This window comes from Lycium ferocissimum, chromosome 7 (assembly GCF_029784015.1).
Source record: "Lycium ferocissimum isolate CSIRO_LF1 chromosome 7, AGI_CSIRO_Lferr_CH_V1, whole genome shotgun sequence".
Lineage (NCBI taxonomy): Eukaryota > Viridiplantae > Streptophyta > Magnoliopsida > Solanales > Solanaceae > Lycium > Lycium ferocissimum.
Genome location: NC_081348.1, coordinates 660223 through 681558, shown reverse-complemented (window position 1 = coordinate 681558; position 21336 = coordinate 660223). Strand labels below are relative to the sequence as shown.

General features: G+C 40.0%; 1 protein-coding gene across 1 annotated transcript in view; it reads right to left on the bottom strand.

The window, feature by feature from the left end:
• Positions 1-3459: 3459 nt before the first annotated feature.
• Positions 3460-21336, bottom strand: part of LOC132063063 (uncharacterized) — a 47371-nt gene continuing 29494 nt past the window's right edge. The window contains exons 3-6 of the mRNA XM_059455496.1: positions 5194-5743; positions 4996-5125; positions 3653-4651; positions 3460-3596 (exon numbers count right to left, since the gene is read on the bottom strand). Coding sequence (XP_059311479.1) covers positions 3460-3596; positions 3653-4651; positions 4996-5125; positions 5194-5743 — 1816 coding nt within the window. The remainder of the gene's footprint in view (positions 3597-3652; positions 4652-4995; positions 5126-5193; positions 5744-21336) is intronic.

Sequence of the window (21336 nt, the reverse complement as noted above, 5' to 3'; positions counted from 1 at the left end):
TTTTATCCGATTCTCCACCAACAAATTAACTATACGCTCATTTAATCGTTCTACCTTCGAAAATAAACCTAAAACAACGATAATAAGGAAAGATTCATATTGTATTCTTATTAAAACGATGATATCCCGATGTTCACCTTGAATCCATCCCAAATTCCATCCCAAAACGATGCTATAGTCACAATTATGCACTACCCGAGCCTTGATTAGCTAAAATCACTCAATTCTCTCAACTTTTTATAACCCAAGTGACCCTATATGTTGCTGAGCTCTAAAATCTGATTTGGTTAAAAAAATGTGGTTTTGCCCCTTTTATAAGGTTCTAAATATGGGTCGGGGTCACTGTAGCAAACGACGTAGCAAGTCGGTTACTGTAGCAATTACTGTAGGACGCATTTCTGTTCTTTCAACCTAACTTGTACCGTCCATAATTCTCTACTACGATGTCGTATTGACAAGAGGTTTATTGCTTTTGAAACTAGATTCGACGAACTTCATTTTAAAATTTTGAAACACCTTAAAACTCCTAATATACTAGGAGATATACCCCTCCAAATTTGACTAAAAATCTGCCCAAAATGCTGCCAACTTTTTTCAAATTTTCGTTAAACTTATTTTCTTCGATTTGCTTGATCCCGAAATCTTCCGAAACTCTCCATACATGATATTTATCATTAATCATACTTTATAATGGTCATGTCCCTTGGTTCCAAGGTTGTCCTTCCCGGTTACGACTTACAAAATCATAATTCATCCTTTACTTAAACTATATACTTAATAATGCTTTCTTCCTCACAATCCAAAGTTATTTTACCTAGCCATAGCTCGACATAATTAAATTCAAATTTAACCAGTGCTTCTCCGAGGTACTGGGTGTAACAGATATGCTGCAAATGCACTGAACAAAACTGCATAAACTTCTGTATGTCTTCTATTATTGTAATAAGATGCAATGGTGTTGAACTGCTTCCTTCTAGTATTCTCTTGAGCTGCGTGGAATCAGTTTCAATGATCACCTGTGGGATCCTCTTAAGTATACAGAAATATAGAACTTCTTTGATTGCCTCAGCCGCTACTACCATATTGGTTGTGTCTGCTATCTGTGCTGCCTGTGCATATATAATGTCTCCATTGTGATTTCTGCAACAAAAGCTATAAGAACTTGGTCCTGGATTGCCCCTACTAGCTCTATCTGTGTTGATCTTTATATGTCCCTCTGCTGGTGCTTGCCATATAATTTTCTTGTAATGCAAAATTGGCCTTCATGTTTCTAAGCAATCCAACAACTCTAACCATCCTGGTCGTACATGAGCTAGTCTTGAAAACTTGACCCTCACCCGTTTCCAAATAGTCTTATGAACCTGATATTCCAAATTGGAAATTGTCATGCTTGCTCCATGCTTGATTTTATTTCTTCTCTTCCAAATTTCCCACATGATAACTGCTGGTATAGCCTTCAACAGCTGCTGCACCTTAGCAGGTCCATCATGTTTCCAGCATTTTATGATCACTTGACTAAGCTGCAAGCCTACAATATTAATACCTATACATGAAACAAACATTCTCCATAGCTTGGTAGCTACTGGAGAGGTTAGAAAAAGATGTGACATGGTTTATTCTTTTGGTTCTTAACAACACCAACACCTTGATGGCATGCTCACTACCAAACTGCGAAGAACCTGATCTATTGGCAGCTTAAATTTCCATGCTCTCCATATAAAGAATGAAAGCTTGAAAGGAGGTCCTCTCTCCCACATATACTTGTAAATATCTTCCCTCTCATCCCTCTGTCTAATATAATTCCATGCACTTTTGATAGAAAACTTACCATTTTGTTCCAACATCCTCTAGGTTTTGTCCAAAGGCAATATATCTACTGGTGGAGAGATATTTCGCACTATATGTTGAACAATATCCTCGTAAAAGCTGTTCTCTCAAAGCACTCAAATTCCATTCTCCTCCACTACTAAACTTTTTCACTTCAATCTCCTCTTCTGCATGATTTTCTTCCACAGCATGATATAAGGCACTTAGTGAAGTGCGAATACAAATCAGAAACTAGCATCTCCCTGTCTTATCTGCCACTAAATTTGATACTCAACTAAATCCCTGACAAGAATCATCTTCTTCCATGTACAGGATCTTCCCCTAGCTATGGCTATCATAGGATGCAATTTCTTGCAATACTTGTTGATCATGAATGAAGCCCATAGAGAAGGCTTAGTTCTTAGGTTCCACCATAATTTACAGAACAAAGCATTTGACATGTCCAAAACTTATCTAAAACCAAGGCCGCCCTCTTCCTTTGGTAGACAAGCAGCCTCTCATTTGATCCAGTGTCTGCACCTTGTATCACTTTTATAATTCCAGAAAAAATCTAGCCGAAAACCTGTGTATATGTCTGATCACTCCAATTGGTGGGCTCATAGTAGAAAGAATATGCAAAGGCATACTCTGCAGGACATTTGAAATCAATACAACCCTTCCACCATAGGACAACATCTTCCCATGCCAAGATTGTATTCTTCTGCCAATTTTCTTTATTATGTCATCATAATATGCAATCTTGTTTCTTCCATAGTATATTGAGCAACCAAGACAAATAAAAGGAAAGGATCCCTTTCTGATCTTAGTAATTCCCATTATTCTTCTGACTATAGTTTGAGAAACTTTATGATGAATATAGAAAGCACTCTTATTCAAGTTGACTAGCTGTCCAAACACTTCCTCATACTGCTGAATTTTCTTCATCATAAGATTAACTGATTCTTTCTCTGCAGACACGAATAATATGGTGTCATCAGCATATGAGAGATAATTAATAGGAGGACTCCACTTAGGCAGGCCAAATGGTTTGAATCTGTTCTCTAAAAGTGCATTTAAACCTCTAGAGAGAACTTCTGCTGATATAATGAACAAAGTAGGAGATAGTGGATATCCTTGTTTAACTCCTCTTGAAGAGGTGAAGAAACCATGTGTTTGGCCATTTATGAGCACTGAGTACCAATTACTTGAAACCAGCCTAAACACTATGTCAATAATGATTTCACTGAAGCCAAACTTCCTGAGTACCTTAGTCAAAAACAACCAAGAAACTCTTTCATATGCTTTCATCATATCCAATTTAACAACCATGTTGGCAGTTTCAGTTCTTTTAGAAATATCTCTGACTATTTCTTGTGCTAACAACACATTTTCTACTATGCTCCTCCCCTTCACAAAGACTAACTGGTTACTGGAAATTAGCAATGGCAATAATTGAACCAGCCTTTTATGCAGTACTCCTAAAATAATCTTATTGCTGAAGTTACTCAGGCTGATTAGCCTGAGATCAGAAAAAGTCTCAACCATGTCCTTCTTTAGCAGCAGTACCAGGTTTTTATGAGTAATGAACTTGGGAAGTTCATATCCAACAAAGAAGGCTCTTACCATGTTGATAAGGTCCTCCTTCACCATGTTCTAACAATGTTGGAAAAAACAGCCAGTGAAACCATCAGGACCACTTGCACTATCCCCACTAAGTCCAAAAATAGCTGATTTGATCTCCTCCTCAGAAGGTAATTCCACCAGTTCATGATTATGCTCCTTAGTAATAACTATTGGAATATGCTTTAATAAGTTAAAATCATCAGGACATCTATCAGCAGCAAACTGTCTACTATAGTTAGCCACTCTTCATCCCCATTCTGAATATTAGTTAACTTAAGCTTCTTTCTTCTTCCATTTACATAAGTGTGGAAGAATCTTGTATTTCTATCCCCATCTTTGAACCACTTCATGCCAGACTTTTGCCTCCAGTATGCCTCTTCTAAATGTAAGTATTTACTAAGTTCAGCCTGAACTCTATGCAACTGAGCTCTGTTCTCCATTAATGGATCAGCCTCAAACTGAGCTTCATGTGTAAAAATCACCTCTTCTAGAGTGGCAACCTTCTGGAAAATGTTTCCATAAGTTACCTTCCTCCATTCCGCCAGTCCTTTCCTCAACATCTTCAGTTTGTGCTGAAAAATGAGAAAAGGATTTCCTGCAAAATCTGCTGTCCAATTTTCAATGACAACCAGATTGAAGGTAGCATGATAAATCCAAAAATTTAGAAATTTGAAAGGCTTGATGATCCTCTCAGTTTCTTGCCTTATCTGCAACTCAAGTGGAGCATGGTCTGAGCCTTTTTTGATCAGGTGAGTGACAGTCATTTGAGGGGCCTGATCTATCATCTTCTGATTGCTCAAGATTCTATCTAATCTCTTAAAAATAGTAGCTGCATCTGATCTGCCATTCCACCATGTGAAAGTGCTGCCTATATATCCCAGATCATACAAATGACAGTCATTTATGCAAGCTGCAAAGTCTTCAGTCTCTTGAAACAATACTGGCAAACCACCTAACTTCTCTTCATCAGTCAAAACCACATTAAAATCACCTCCCACCAGCCAAGGAATTTGCCATTGTCCTGCTAAATGAATCATAGAATCCCACAAGTTTCTTCTTATGCTTGCATCACAAGAGGCATACACCACTGAGACTAAATCCTCCTGCCTTGTCTGTTGATGTACTACTCTTACTGTCAGATGTTGAGCATGATCCTCAACTAAGTGAACTTCCCATTCTTCCATAGCAAACAACCAAATCTTGCCAGTGCAGTTAGCAAGAGCTGATTGATGTCCCAATCTTCATATGAAAGAGTCTAATTCTGTAGCATCCTGAAAAGGCTCCATTAATCCTATTAATTGATATTGATTCCTTCTATTTAGATTAGTCAATCTCTCAAAAGCTTGTTGAGTATTGACTGATCTAATATTCCAAAATAAGGCTTTATTCATCATTGTTTGTTTAACTTTGAGGCTGCTAACCTCTTTGATAAACTTCTAATTGGGAGAGCTTGCTCTTTCTGATTTTTTCCTGGTTTGACTTTACTGGTGGTTTCTTTCAGCTTGTTGACATGTTTTGGGGATAGATCAGCTTATTTGCTGATATGTTTGACATTAGTATCCATACTCCCCTCTTCCTGCTCATGATGAATATCAGTAACAACAACACCTTCATTTATAATTATTTCAATATCATCCTTTTTTTTATCAGATGGATCAGCAGCTATATCTGGTAGTTCTTTTGGATCTTCTTCTATCTTTTCATTTGATCCATTCTCATCAGAGTTGCTATCTACCACAATCTTGGTTTGCGTTTCTATTTGACCTGTTGCTTTTTTTTGACTATATCTAACTCCTCTACATTATTTTGAATCTCATCCCTTTCTATATCATCATTTTTTGATTCTTCATGTACATGATTTTTCTTCTGTATATCCTCAGTTTGGTTGATCACCTCTTGTTTATCATCTATCCTTTTTGGTGATTTCTGTTTCCCAAAAGATTGTTCCACCCATGATTTACATGCTTGTGGCTCAATAGAAACCACATCCTCCTCAGCAGTCACATCCTCTTCCAAAGCAGCAAAAGCATTACTTGTTTGAATTTCCTCAGAATTGTCTACAGAACTAGACTTTCCTTTAACATGCTCATTATCTACCAGTGGCTGTATTTTACCATCTTTGACAATATTCCAACCATTGTAATCCATGCTATGTCTTCTTCTCTCTTTAGCTTTCTCCTTTGGATCCTCCTTTGCTTTGTTCTCAACTTTATTTCTTTGAGCCTGATCCCCATTCTTGTTATTCCTCTCCTCTTTATCTTTCTCCAACTCAGGATGTAGAACAAAACACTCAGATTCAGTATGCCCTTGCAAACTACATTTGATACAATACTTTTGTCACGACCCGGACTACGGGCCGCGACGGGTATTCGGGGCTAACCACCAAACACCGCTCATTCTACTATTCATCTGCTCCCATTCTTGCGATATGCTCATAATCATATAAAACTGTTATTATCAGAACATATTTGCTTTTATAAACATAAGACATTTGGCTAACAAAATGACATACATATACACATATATACATATATATACATACAAACTATGGGACCATGTTACCCACACTGCGTATCTACGAGCCTCTACTAGAATACTAGACATATAGACGGGACAGGACCCCGTCGTGCCCAAACCATGGATATATACATATATACCAAAAGGATAATCGATAGCACCTCCGGACAATGGAGTGCTCACAAATTAGCTACTAGCTCCTAAGGATCAGCTCCGTCTCCCTGTTTACCTGTGGGCATGAACACAGCGTCCAAAGAAAATGGACGTCAGTACGAATATTGTACTGAGTATGTAAGGCAGGAATGAAATAAGCATAGTAAGGAAATCATAAGCTATGAGATGAGGATAGGACCTATACATTCTTCTACATATAACAACGTTTCATATACATACATCATACATAAGCATATCATGTACATTATCATAGCGTGTGCCTTATCATAACACATATACATCATCATACCATGCAAGCATCATCACATCAATTACACATCATCATGCTGTTAACCCGCCTCCGGGTAACCCTCGTATGCAACCCACTAGTGGTGGTCATGTCTGCCCTTTTCTCGGTGCGGTGGAATCATAGCAGCCCGCCGTAGCGGTGACGTGTCCAGCCAATTAGGCGCGGTGGAATCTCAAGCAGCCCGCCTTAGCGGTGACATGTCCAGCCAATTAGGCGCTGTGGAATCACATCATCACACATACCATACATTTCATATATTTGTCATCATACATCACTATAGATTCATCACTATTGTTCATTTCATGGACATATTGCACATTTATCTTTATTCGGGTCATAATCGCATCGCAAGCATGTCATGATTCTACCATATTTTTGCATCCTTGTGTGCATATACATATACATATCATCACACATACATTTGACTTGAGGGCAACTATACCTATGTCAGGGTGACGTAAGGTCGTGAACCCCCGATCATGTTATGGAATAAGCATAAGCGTCATATCTCACCTTGGAAGGACTAACGTTTTAAGGTGAGTACATATAAGGAAGAATATCAATGGTTCATGATCGTCATCGTTAACCTCGTAAGTACATCATATCGTGGTCTCTAGAATCTTTATCGTATTCATAGCGTGTTTCTTATCTTGTCTCACTATTCATGAACATAGGCTCTTCATCTCTTGAAACATAGGAGATTCACGAAGGAGGAGGAATATCATACACAGGATTCATGCCTTAGAAGGAAAGGTTGAGCCTTACATACCTTTGTCGTTCACTATTCTATCGTTTGCTCGTCCTCCTTTAATGCGCTCGTCTATACCTTCAAAGGAATTCGTATCAACATTAGCTAGGCAATTACAAGAACGCGCTTCTTAAGGCTAAAGAAAGTTGGGCAGCGTTTCCTTTGTTTATACTACTTGCCGCCATATTCCATATCAACTTCCAACGCCCATAACAACCATCACAATATCACTAATAACAATCGTCATTTATTCACATGATTCGCGTTTCATCATTTCACCTTAATTTTCCATATTCATGACTAAAGTTCATTATCACGTTCTTCCACTTATAATACTCATTCCACGCTCTAAATATCATTTATAATACATTTATAATCTCAACACAACCATTTTCATGATTCATCTCAACTAGTATTCCAAAATGACATTATTCACCCATTTATAACCCATCTTCCATACTCTTTCATAATTTAAGGGTTTCATCTTAATAATGCTTCGAACAACATGTAAAGATCGTGAAACTTACCTTAAATGATAGAGGAATAGACATTGAATGATAATACACCTTTTTGCACAAAAACCCTACTTCTCCTTTCTTGAAATTTCTTGACTTTGATGGCTTTAATGGAGTTTCATTGGCTTGATTCACTTCAAATCTTGTTATTGATCCTTGATTCCCTTAGTTTTCTTGTGGATGAAATATAGAGAAGGTTCTAGAGGTGTGGAGAGGTTGAAGTCATGTATGGAAATGAAATAAATGAAGTGGACTAACATTTAAAGACTTGGAATGAACTCAGCCAGTGGGACTTCCACGGACAGCTTCACGGTCCGTGGAACCCATTGTTGGTCGTGGAATTGGTCGTGGTTCACGACCAGCCAGCCATCTTCTCTACTGGCTGTTCCACAGACACATCCACGGTCCGTGGATCATGGTGCTGTCCGTGGAACATGGTCGTGGAACTCACAGTTCCACCGGAATAGTTCCCGTCGTTTCGTTTGATCTCCAATCCTTATGGAACCTTCTTGGCCTTTGTTTATCACTTCATTATTAATCTAGGGGACGTCATAACTCCTCTCCACAACATCCTTAGGGTATCACTCACTCAATACTCATAGTTTTCGTCCGACACACTAACTCGTACTCAACTTCCTTAACAACTTTCTTACCTTAACTCGAATGCCTTTGGAAGTCTTAATTAGGACTATCAATTACCACTTCTTGCTTATCCAAACCTCGTATCCGTCATTTCCTTCGTGAGTCTATTGACTGTACGCTAAGGGGAAATTTTTCCGAGGTGTAACATTCTTCCCCCATTTTGGAACATTCGTCTTCGAATGTTAAGTCGTCGGAATTTTAGAAAAATTTCGTCAGAGTTTCCCCTGTAATTTGGCATTACCATCCTGTCACAACAACCCATAATATCATTTCCTCACATGGCCTCAACATAATATCGACATGAATTGGCCACACACGACATATATACATGAAAGAAAGTATACGTACCTTATAATCTCGATGCTTCATCATGCATCTCTTCCGGCGACTGAAATAAATGTGGATAGGTGGATTTCATCTTTTCTTCTGCTTCCCAAGTTATTTTCTCTCAGTTGTCGTTTCACCATAAGACTTTGACTGAAGCTATTTCTTTGTTCCGAAGTTTCCGTACTTGCCTGTCTAACATGGCAATAGGCACTTCTTCATAGGCTAGCTTTACTGTAATCTGAACATCATCTATTGGCACAATCTTTGTGGGGTCTCCAACACATTTGCGGAGCATTGAAAGATGGAATACCGGATGAACTAATTCGAGCTCCGAAGGCAAGTCTAACTCATACGCTACTTGACCCACCTTGCAGATGATTTTGTAGGGTCCAACATAGCGAGGACTTAACTTTCCCTTTTTGCCAAATCGCATGACTCCTTTCATTGGTGATACTTTCAAAAACACCCAATCATTAACTTGAAATTCTAGATCTCGCCGGCGGTTGTCCGCATAAGATTTTTGGCGACTTTGGGCTGTCAATAATCGATCTCGGATCACCTTAACCTTTTCTACCGCTTGTTGAACCAGCTCGGGGCCTATTAATTGTACTTTTCCAACCTCAAACCATCCAATCATAGATCTACACTTTCTTCCATACAAACCTTCATATGGAGCCATTTGAATGCTAGAATAATAGCTATTATTGTAGGCAAATTCGATTAGGGGTAAGTGGTCGTCCCAACTACCACCGAAATCTAAAACACATGCCCTTAGCATATCCTCCAAGGTTCGTAGTGCGCTCAGCTTGTCCATTGGTCTGCGAATGAAATGCCGTGCTGAGCCTCACCTGAGTACCTAGAACTTCTTGAAAGGATTTCCAGAACTTGGCTGTGAACTGTGCTCCTCTGTCTGTAATGATAGATATTGGAGTGCCATGAAGTCTCGAAATCTCCTTAATGTACAACCTTGCATAATCTTCTGCGGAGTATGTAGTTCTCACTGGAAGAAAATGAGCCGCTTTCGTCAATCTATCCACGATCACCCATATGGAATCATACTTTCCTCGGGAACGGGGAAATCCTACAACGAAATCCATATTGATTACTTCCCATTTCCATGTAGGAATTTTCATTGCTTGCAATAATCCCCCTGGCTTTTGATGTTCTATCTTTACTTGCTAGCAATTTGGACATTGGGCTACAAATTCTGCTATATCTCTTTTCATGCCATCCCACCAATACATCAATTTAAGATCATGATACATTTTCGTCGTTCCTGGGTGAATAGAATACCGGGAGTAATGAGCTTCTTCTAGAATTCGGCAGCGTAATTCTGCCACATCCAGAACACATAACCTTTTCTGGTACCTGAGAACACCATCTGCCGAGACTTCAAATAGCGACTTTTCTTTAGGAAACTTCACACCTTTATAATATTTCAATTTGGGATCCTCGTATTGGCGCTCTTTTATCTCAGTGTCCAAGGATGAAACTGTGGGATTGTTAATACTAATTCCTACATCGCCGGAATCAATTATACGCACTCCAAGGTTTGCTAGTTGATGGAGCTCACAAATCATTTCTTTCTTCTCCGAAGGTACTTCACATAGGCTACCCATTGATCGGCGACTAAGCGCATCAGCTACTACATTGGCTTTTCCAGGGTGGTATAGAATATTAACATCATAATCTTTCAATAATTCTAGCCATCGTCTCTGCCGTAGATTCAGCTCCTTCTGTTTGAAAATATATTGAAGACTCTTATGATCGGTATAGATATCAACATGCACGCCATACAAATAATGTCTCCATATTTTCAATGCATGAATAACTGCGGCTAATTCGATATCATGAGTTGGGTAGTTCTTTTCATGTTTCCGCAGCTGTCTCGAAGCATAAGCAATGACTTTTCCATGCTGCATTAATACACATCCTAGCCCCACGCCGGAAGCATCACAATATACAACATAGCCATCCGGCCCTTCTGGAAGTGTTAAGACTGGGGCTGAGGTCAACCTGTCTTTTAACTCTTGGAAGCTACGCTCGCAAGCGTCATTCCACTGAAATTTCACTGACTTCTGGGTTAGCTTCGTCAAAGGGGCTGAAATGGAAGAAAAGCCCTCTACGAATCTTCTATAATAACCTGTCAATTCCGGAAAACTACGAACTTCTGTAGGCGTCGTAGGCCTTGGCCAAGTCTTCACAGCCTCAATCTTCTGAGTGTCAACTCTAATACCATCATCCGAAATAACATGACCCAGAAATGCCACAGAATTTAACCAGAACTCACACTTTGAAAATTTTGCATACAATTCTCGAGCTCGAAGAATTCCAAGGACAATGCATAAATGGTCTGCATGTTCTGATTCTGTGCGAGAATACACTAGAATATCATCAATGAATACTATCACGAATAGATCCAAGAGAGGCCTGAATACATTATTCATTAAATTCATGAATACCGCTGGAGCATTAGTTAGCCCAAACGACATCACTCGAAATTCATAATGGCCATATCTTGTTCTGAAAGCTGTCTTGGGAATATCTTCTTCTCTGACTCTAACTTGATGGTAACCCGATCTCCGGTCTATTTTAGAAAACCACTTGGCTCCCTGTAGCTGATCGAATAAATCATCAATTCTTGGAAGAGGATACTTGTTCTTTATCGTCACTTTATTCAACTGTCTTTAGTCAATACACATTCGTAGAGAGCCATCTTTCTTCCTCACAAATAAGACTGGTGCTCCCCACGGGGATGAGCTGGGTCTAATGAACCCCTTTTCGAGCAAATCTTTCAATTGTGCCTTTAGCTCTTTTAATTCTGCCGGAGCCATCCGATAAGGAGGAATAGAGATAGGCTCGATATCCGGTAACACATCAATGGCAAAGTCAATCTCCCTTTCTGGAGGAAGGCCTGGAAGTTCATCTGGAAATACATCCGGGAATTCATTCACTACTAGAACAGATTGAAAAGTCAGATACTTTGCTTCCGCATCATGAACTCGGACTAGGTGGTAAATATAGCCCTTAGCTATCATTTTTCTCGCCTTAAGGTAGGAAATAAACCTACCCCTTGGAGTTGCTGTACTACCTTTCCATTCAAGCACGGGCTCTTCCGAAAATTGAAATCGAACCAATTTTATTCGGCAATCAACATTAGCATAACATGCAGCCAACCAATCCATACCCATTATAACATCAAAATCTAATATTTCTAGCTTAACTAAATCAGCTTTGGTTTGGCGATCACATATCACAATTAGACAATCTTTATACACCTGTTTAGCTATGACGGGATCACCAACCAGAGTAGACACCTCAAAGGGCTTAATTGGCTCGGGTTTCACCCCAATACGATTAGCAACATAGGGAGTAATATATGATAATGTGGAACCCGGATCTATCAATGCATACACATCATAAGAGAACACAGTCAATGTACCTGTAACCACATCTGGGGACGACTCGAGATCCTGCCGTCCGGCTAAAGCATATAAGTGGGGCTGTGTGGCACCTGAAACAGATGCTCCCTCTCGGCCTCTACCTCGGCCTGATGAAATGCGGGAGTTTGCCCCGTCGGGCGTACGGAAGAGGAACCTGCTACCGACCCTGTGGGCTGAACCCCACCTCTGCCATATCTCGAAGGACAGTCTCACATCAAGTGTCCGGTCTACCCACAAACATAACAAGCATCTGTGCCCTGGCGACATGGCCCTGAGTGCAATTTTCTGCACTGGCTACATCGGGGAACTAGTGGTCTCCCCTAACTGTAATCTCCCCTAAACTGTGAACCTGGGGCCCTCGAGCTCTGGCCTTGCCCGGAATGATAGGAACGATCAAATCTTTTGCCTGTAAACCGGGGAGGCACACTCGTCACTGACTGGCCTGAGTGCCTAGAATATGTCTGCCTTGATCCCCCTCTATAATCACCACCTGTGCCCATGGACCTGGCCCGTTTGCCTTGCCCTCTATCAACATCGCGATCACCTCTCTGCGGAGGTTGCTGCCCTTCAAGATTTTGGACATGGGCCTGAATACGGGAAATGTCCATTCCATCCTGCAAGGAGGCCGTCAAGCAATCCTTAGATAGATGTGGCCCTAAGCCACTCACAAATCTGTGCACCCGATCTCCCATATCGGCTACCATTATCGGGGCATACCTAGCCAAAGAATTAAATTGAAGGCTATACTCCCGGGCGCTCATATTCCCTTGCTTTAAATTTAGAAATCTATCCGCTCTAGCTCGGCGGACCTCGGGTGGCAAGTAATGGCGAATGAAAGCGTCCACAAATTCTTGCCAAACGGGAGGAGGCGCATTTTCTTGCCTCGATGCTATCCAATTGTTGTACCATAAAACCGCTACGTCCCGGAGTCTATATGATGCCAACTCCAATAATTCGGACTCTGAAGCATGAATAATCCACAAGGTTCTCAGCATTTCATCGATAAAACCTTGCGGGTCTTCATCCGGTTTTGACCCAAAGAATTCTGGCGGATTGAGACTCATGAAGTCACGGGCTCTAGTACTAGCCAACCGATCTCTTGGGCCCGTATTTTTTCGTTGTGCCTGAGCGACCACCAATTGTGCCAATAAATTAATGGCCTCGGTCACTTGTTGACCCGAAGCAGCCGGTGGAGGAACTGGAGGCACAGGAGCTGGAATAGAAGCCCCTTCTTGCTCTTCCATAATAGGCGGAGTAGTGGAGGCATTAGATGGAGCCTCATTATGTGATTCATCCTCATCTACATTCACAGGCAACTCTCTTTCTGCCCGCCTTCTTGTCATAGGCTTGCCCTTTTGGGCGGCTTTAGCTTTTCCTTTTGGCGGCATTCTGAAATCACAACATACTCATTAGGGAGGATTAAATCTTATACTCGGCTCTATCGCACGATTTCATGAGAAGAAAGATGGTCATTTTTCCTAAATGCCCCGTACCCTCCGGTTTATTAGCGTGGCGCGCAACACACCATAAATAAGACTCTACTAGACACGGCTCGTAGACACTTCCTAGGACTGAACTGCTCTGATACTACTTCTGTCATGACCCGGACTACCGGCCGCGACGGGTATTCGGGGCGAACCACCGAACACTGCTTATTCTACTATTCATTTGCTCCCATTCTTGCGATATGCTCATAATCATATAAAACTGTTATTATCAGAACATATTTGCTTTTATAAACATAAGCCATTTGGCTAACAAAATGACATACATATACACATATATACATACATATACATACAAACTATGGGACCATGTTACCCACACATGCGTATCTACGAGCCTCTACTAGAGTACTAGACATATGGACGGGACAGGACCCCGTCATGCCCAAACCATGGATATATACATATATACCAAAAGGATAATCGATAGCACCTCCGCACAATGGAGTGCTCACAAATACGCCTACTAGCTCCTAAGGATCGGCCCTCCGTCTCCCCGTCTACCCGTGGGTGAACACGCGTCCGGAGAAATGGACGTCGGTACGAATATTGTACTGAGTATGTAAGGCAGGAATGAAATAAGCATAGTCAGGAAATCATACGCTATGAGATGAGGATAGGACCTATATATTCTTCTACATATAACTACGTTTCATATACATACATCATACATAAGCATATTATGTACATTATCATAGCGTGTGCCTTATCATAACACATATACATCATCATACCATGCAAGCATCATCACATCAATTACACATCATCATGCTGTTAACCCGCATCCGGGTAACCCTCGTATGCAGCCCTCTAGTGGTGGTCATGTCCGCCCTTTTCTCCGTGCGGTGGAATCATAGCAGCCCGCCTTAGCGGTGACATGTCCGGCCAATTAGGCACGGTGGAATCACATCATCACACATACCATACATTTCATATATTTGTCATCATACATCATCATAGATTCATCACTATTGTTCATTTCATGGACATATTATACATTTATCTTTATTCGTGTCATAATCGCATCGTAAGCATGTCATGATTCTACCATATTTTAGCATCCTTATGTGCATATACATATACATATCATCACACATACATTTGACTTGAGGGCAACTATATCTATGTCGGGGTGACGTAAGGTCGTGAACCCCCGATCATGTTATGGAATAAGCATAAGCGTCATATCTCACCTTGGAAGGACTAACGTTTTAAGGTGAGTACATATAAGGAAGAATATCAATGGTTCATGATCATCATCGTTAACCTCGTAAGTACATCATATCGTGGTCTCTAGAATCTTTATCGTATTCATAGCGTGTTTCTTATCTTGTCTCACTATTCATGAACATAGGCTCTTCATCTCTTGAAACATAGGAGATTCATGAAGGAGGAGGAATATCATACATAGGATTCATGCCTTAGAAGGAAAGGTTGAGCCTTACATACCTTTGTCGTTCACTATTCTATCGTTTGCTGGTCCTCCTTTAATGCGCTCGTCTATACCTTTAAAGGAATTCGTATCAGCATTAGCTAGGCAATTACAAGAACGCGCTTCTTAAGGCTAAAGAAAGTTGGGCAGCGTTTCCTTTGTTTATACTACCTGCCGCCATATTCCATATCAACTTCCAACGCCCATAACAACCATCACAATATCACTAATAACAATCGTCATTTATTCACATGATTCGCGTTTCATCATTTCACCTAAATTTTCCATATTCATGACTAAAGTTCATTATCACGTTCTTCCAATTATAATACTCATTCCATGCTCTAAATATCATTTATAATACATTTATAATCTCAACACAACCATTTTCATGATTCATCTCAACTACTATTCCACAATGACATTATTCACCCATTTATAACCCATCTTCCATACTCTTTCATAATTTAAGGGTTTCATCTTAATAATGCTTCAAACAATATGTAAAGGTCATGAAACTTACCTTAAATGATAGAGGAATAGACGTTGAATGATAATACACCTTTTTGCACAAAAACCCTACTTCTCCTTTCTTGAAATTTCTTGACTTTGATGGCTTTAATGGAGTTTCATAGGCTTGATTCACTTCAAATCTTGTTATTGATCCTTGATTCCCTTAGTTTTCTTGTGGATTAAATATAGAGAAGGTTCTAGAGGTGTGGAGAGGTTGAAGTCGTGTATGGAAATGAAATAAATGAAGTGGACTAACATTTAATGACTAGGAATGAACTCAGCCGGTGGTACTTCCACGGACAGCTTCACGGTCCGTGGAACCCATTGTTGGTTGTGGAACTGGTCGTGGTTCATGACCAGCCATCCATCTTCTCTGCTGGCTGTTCCACGGACACATCCACGGTCCGTGGATCATGGTGCTGTCCGTGGAACATGGTCGTGGAACTCACAGTTCCACCGAAATGGTTCCCGTCGTTTCGTTTGATCTCCAATCCTTATGGAACCTTCTTGGACTTTGTTTATCACTTCATTATTAATATAGGGGATGTCATAACTCCTCTCCACAACATTCTTAGGGTATCACTCACTCAATACTCATAGTTTTCGTCCGACACACTAACTCGTACTCAATTTCCTTAACAACTTTCTTACCTTAACTCGGATGCCTTTGGAAGTCTTAATTAGGACTATCAATTACCACTTCTTGCTTATCCAAACCTCGTATCCGTCATGTCATTCATGAGTCTATTGACTGTACGCTAAGGGGAAATTTTTTCGAGGTGTAACAACTTTGGCATGTAATCATATTTTATATCAATCCAAGTTGACACAATCTCACCAGATTTCTTCTTTATGCCCCCATTGATTCTCTTTGGATGCTTCTTCAATAGGTCAACTTGCACCTTCACCTTGGCACAACTAGGTCGTGTTTTCTTCTTTGTGGCCATATCAACATGTAATGGCTTCCCCCACTGCCTGTGCCATCGTGAACAAGGAATTTTTGATAAAAAAAATTGGGATATAAAGATTGAAAGGAAATCCATGCAATTGTTGTTGATGTTTCAATCTCTGGATTGAACCATGGCTCCCAAATTAAAGGTCTCATATGATAAACTCCATCTCTAGCTTTGGGATAATATGCAAGCTTTGCCATACCATGAATATAATCCTTAAAAGTGCCAAATCTAATCAAAACATGCCTATCATCCAAAAAACCAGTCTTACACTCAGTTTTGATGCCACATTGTAATGGTATTATAGTACATAACTCCTCCAGGCAAAGAGACGTCAGTACGAACAATGTACCAAGTATGTAAGGCAGAACTGAAATAATATATCTCGACTCGGATGATAAAAGAGTAACAGACTCAATCGGTACCTGTAACCAACTCTGATAAACATGTATGTGCATATGAACTTTTGATGCAGCATGAGTATGTGTATATATATATAATGCATGCCTTTACCCTGCTCGCAGCCCCTTCGGGCATAATAGCTTAATGGCCCCTTCGGGCAACATAATCATCGTATACCAGCTGATCAGGTGGTTTGCGTATATAGCGCCTTAGCCCTTCTCCCCTTCCCGACGAAATGATGTCGTGCATGTATGTAAATATGCAAATGCATGAAAATCTTTGAAAACTATCAAAAGACTCCCTTCGAAGCAACTTTTAGTTCAAAATGGGAACTTCTTCCCTTTTTCTTAAAAATGGGATTTTCTTCCCCCTTTTCGTTTGTCCCCTTCGAGACTCAAAAATCAAATATGAAACGTATATGAATAAAAAAACCTTATGAACGTCCCCTTCGGGATTCAGACATCATTATGAAAACGTACAACTCATGGATGCCCCTTCGGGACTTAAGAGGTCAAGGATACGAATATCCCTATACTGTCTAGGAATAGAGTTTTCGAAATCCGTTTATTTGCTGGGTTCGTCTGGATAATAAGGATCTTCATCACTACCATAGTCATCACCACTATCACGTCTCACTTTGAATGATCCATAACATAAGCCGAGGCCATATGTTATACAAAAGACGCTCGTACATAAGCCGAGGCCATATGTTATATAGCACGCTCGTACATAAGCCGAGGCCATATATTATATAGCACGCTCGACATGTCGAGGCCATATGTTATATAGCACGCTCGCCATGTCATGAAATCATCTAGAACCTTAGGCTTGAAAATCTCTATGATTGGAGTCATCGTAAGATTCTTCAGAAACTATAGACTTCTAGCATTTCCAGGAGTAAAAATATTATGGATGTCATGTATGGAATCAAAACATAGGAATCATGCCTTTGAAAGAAAGGGACGAGCCTTAACATACCTGGAAGCTCGCTTCTCGACTTTTCAACCTGCCTCCTGTCTTGAAATCTACATATAAAACCATTCATACTATTGTCAGGCCTGTTGTCATATACTTATCCTAAGCCTCCAAATAAATCTTTCTAGAATCTGCCGAAATTTCGGCAGCATCTCCTCTATTTATATGCCTGGCACAAAATCTTAATTCGGCAACCAACAACAACAACAACAATACAACATCAACAACAATATTATCAACACCAAAATATTCCATAAACATCCCACACGATGTTTTATCCAATTGCTCAACCCATAAATTCATTAGACGCTCATTTAGTAATTTTTCCTCCATAGATAAGCTTAAATCAATACTAATAAGGAAAAATTCATACCTTTCATCTGCTAGAATTGCAATATCATCGATTACCACCTTGAATCCAAGCCATGTTTCGCCACAATTCGATATTATAATCGCAGCTATGTGTTGTCCGAACTTAAATTCGGGAATTTCACTTAATTTGCGTCAAAATCTAGTGGACGGAAGTTGGGAGAGTTTTCTAGAGAATTTGGGAAATATTTGGAGTGTTCTAGGCTGAAAAAAAGGGGTTTAGGATCAGATTTGATCCTTAAATAGTGGGTGAAATTCGGGTTGGACCACTATAGCAGTTACTGTAGGAAGTCGGCACTGTAGCAGCAGATCGTAGTACGCGTTTCTGCTTTGTCAGCCGAACTTGTAACGTCCATAATTCTCTACTCCGATTTCTTATCGATGAGCAGTTTATTGCGTTGGAAATTAGACTCGACGAACTTCATTTTAGGCTTTTACCTTGCTTCAAAACTCCTCATCTACTAAAAGATATTCTTTCTCCAAGTTGGGCCAAAATTACCCCTCATATTCTCTTCCAAGTTCCAACAAATTCAATTTCCTTAATTCACTTGCCCTTCAATCCTTCCATAACTTACTATATGCACTTAAACCCTTATAATCATAAGTTAAACACATATAAGCTCACATACCTCCTAAAAGGTAACTCGAATCTCAACATATGAAACTATGGGGTGTAACATCCTTCTCCTCTTTAAAAACATTCGTCCTCGAATGTTAAATTAAGACGCAACTTACTTCAAACTACATCTATAATCCATCCTTGTGCTCGTACTCAAGCTTACTTGTTTCCCGCCTTAAAGGTTTTACCTTATGGTATCACTGTATCCGGAGTATTCTATTTGAATCCGTAATCGTAGTCATTTCGGCATGATCCTTAACATCCTTCCCTTTTGCCTCTACATGCCCGCTTATTTTTCTTTTATTCTTTCCTTAAAAGTATCGTCCTATGGTACCTTTCGGAACTCTAAATCTCATTTCCTTTCCTGAACTCATTTGCGTTTTTCATTTGTCAGCTTCCTTTTATTTGTCACCAATTGTTCCAGTTTCTTGAGCAATCATTTCCTCATTTCTTCTTATTGTATTTCCTTTTTCCATAAATACTATCCCAAACCTGCATACAGCTCAGAAAGCAAGTCTAATGCCTCACAGGGCAACCGCAGAAATACAAATGATCCAATAGTTCAGCTATACCAAATTCTTCTCATATATCAACACCAATAGACGGAAAACATACCTTTCTGATACGAGCATCAATCCTTACTAGTAACCTTAAAACCAAGCAAGCAATCACTTATGACTAATCAAGACATCTGGGGTTAGGACTAGGGATTTCGTAACCTATGACATAGCTCTACGGCACGATCTAAGATAAGAAAGAAAGGTAACTATCCTAGATGTCTTGTAGCCTCCTGTTTATAAATGTAGCATGCTTCAAACCATAAACAAGACTCTACTGGACACGACTTTCCAGACAACTCCTAGGACGAACTGCTCTGATACCACTTCTGTCACGACCCATACCAGAGGGCTGCGACTGACACCCAAGACCCTAATCGGTTTTGGCCGAGCCATACTACTATTCCATCCAGGAGTCACAACTTTTGTGAACCTTTAATCTACGAAATGACGCTTCCGTCAGGTAAAAAAAAACTTTTCAATAAAACTCTTTCGTCAAATCAGGGACTTCTCCCTTATCTTTAATTCAAAGAAAGCCTTTAGTCACAATAAAATCTTTAAAAATAAAGAATAAAAACATATCGACCTACATGGTCGCTTTACACAACTACCGACGCCTCGACGCACTATCCACAGGACACTGTCTGTAAAAGTCTCTAACATACACGAGATACCATAACATAAGTACTCTGACTTGGCAACACTCCGAACTGAGATGGAGCTCACCAATCCAAACTCGATAGCCCGGGAACATCCTATAGCCAATGTCTTCTTCTACTCATCCGTATACACCCGCGTGGCATGAAACACGAGCCCCGAAAAGGGACATCGCACGAACAATGTACCGAGTATGTAAGTGCGTAACCGAAACAATATATCTTGACTCGGATGATAAAAGAGTAACGGACTCAATCGGTACCGTAACCAACTCGATAAACATGTACGTGTATATGAACTTTTGATTGAAAGATGAGTATGTATATATATGTATCCGTATATATATATATATATATATATATATATATATATATATATATATATATGCATAGTGCATGCCTTCAACCTCGCTCGCGAGCCTTCGGGAATAATAGCATAATGGCCCCTTGCAACATAATCATCGTATACCAGCTGATCAGGTGTTTTCCGTATATAACGCCTTAGCCCTTCTCCCTTTCCCTATGAAATTATGTCGTGCATGTATGTAAATATGCAAATGCATGAAAATCTTTGAAAACTATCAAAAGACTCCCTCCGGAGCAACTTTTAGTTCAAAACGGGAACTTCTTCCCTTTTTCTCAAAAATGGGAACTTCTTCACCCTTTTCGTTTGTCTCATTCGAGACTCAAAAATCAAATATGAAACGCATATGAATAAGGAAACCTTATGAACGTCCCCGTCGGGATTCAGACATCATTATGAAAACGTACAACTTATGGATGCCCCTTCGGGACTTAAGAGGTCAAGCATATGAATATCCCTACACTATCTAGGAATAGAGTCTTCGGAATCCGTTTATTTGTTAGGTTCGTTTGGATAATTAGGATCTTCATCACTACCATAGTCATCACCAGTTTCACGTCTCACTTTGAATGATCCATAACATAAGCTGAGGCCATACGTTATATAGCACGCTCAGACATCAGCTGAGGCCATATGTTATATAGCACGCTCAGACATATGCTGAGGCCATATATTATATAGCACGCTCAGACATAAGCTGAGGCCATATGTTATATAGCATGCTCAGTAATGTCATGAAATCATCTAGAACCTTAGGCTTGAAAATCTCTAGGATTGGAGTCATCGTAAGATTCTTCAGATACTATAGACTTTTGGCATTTCCAGGAGTAAAATTATTATGGATGTCATGTATGGAATCAAAACATAGGAATCATACCTTTGAAAGAAAGGGACGAGCCTTAACATA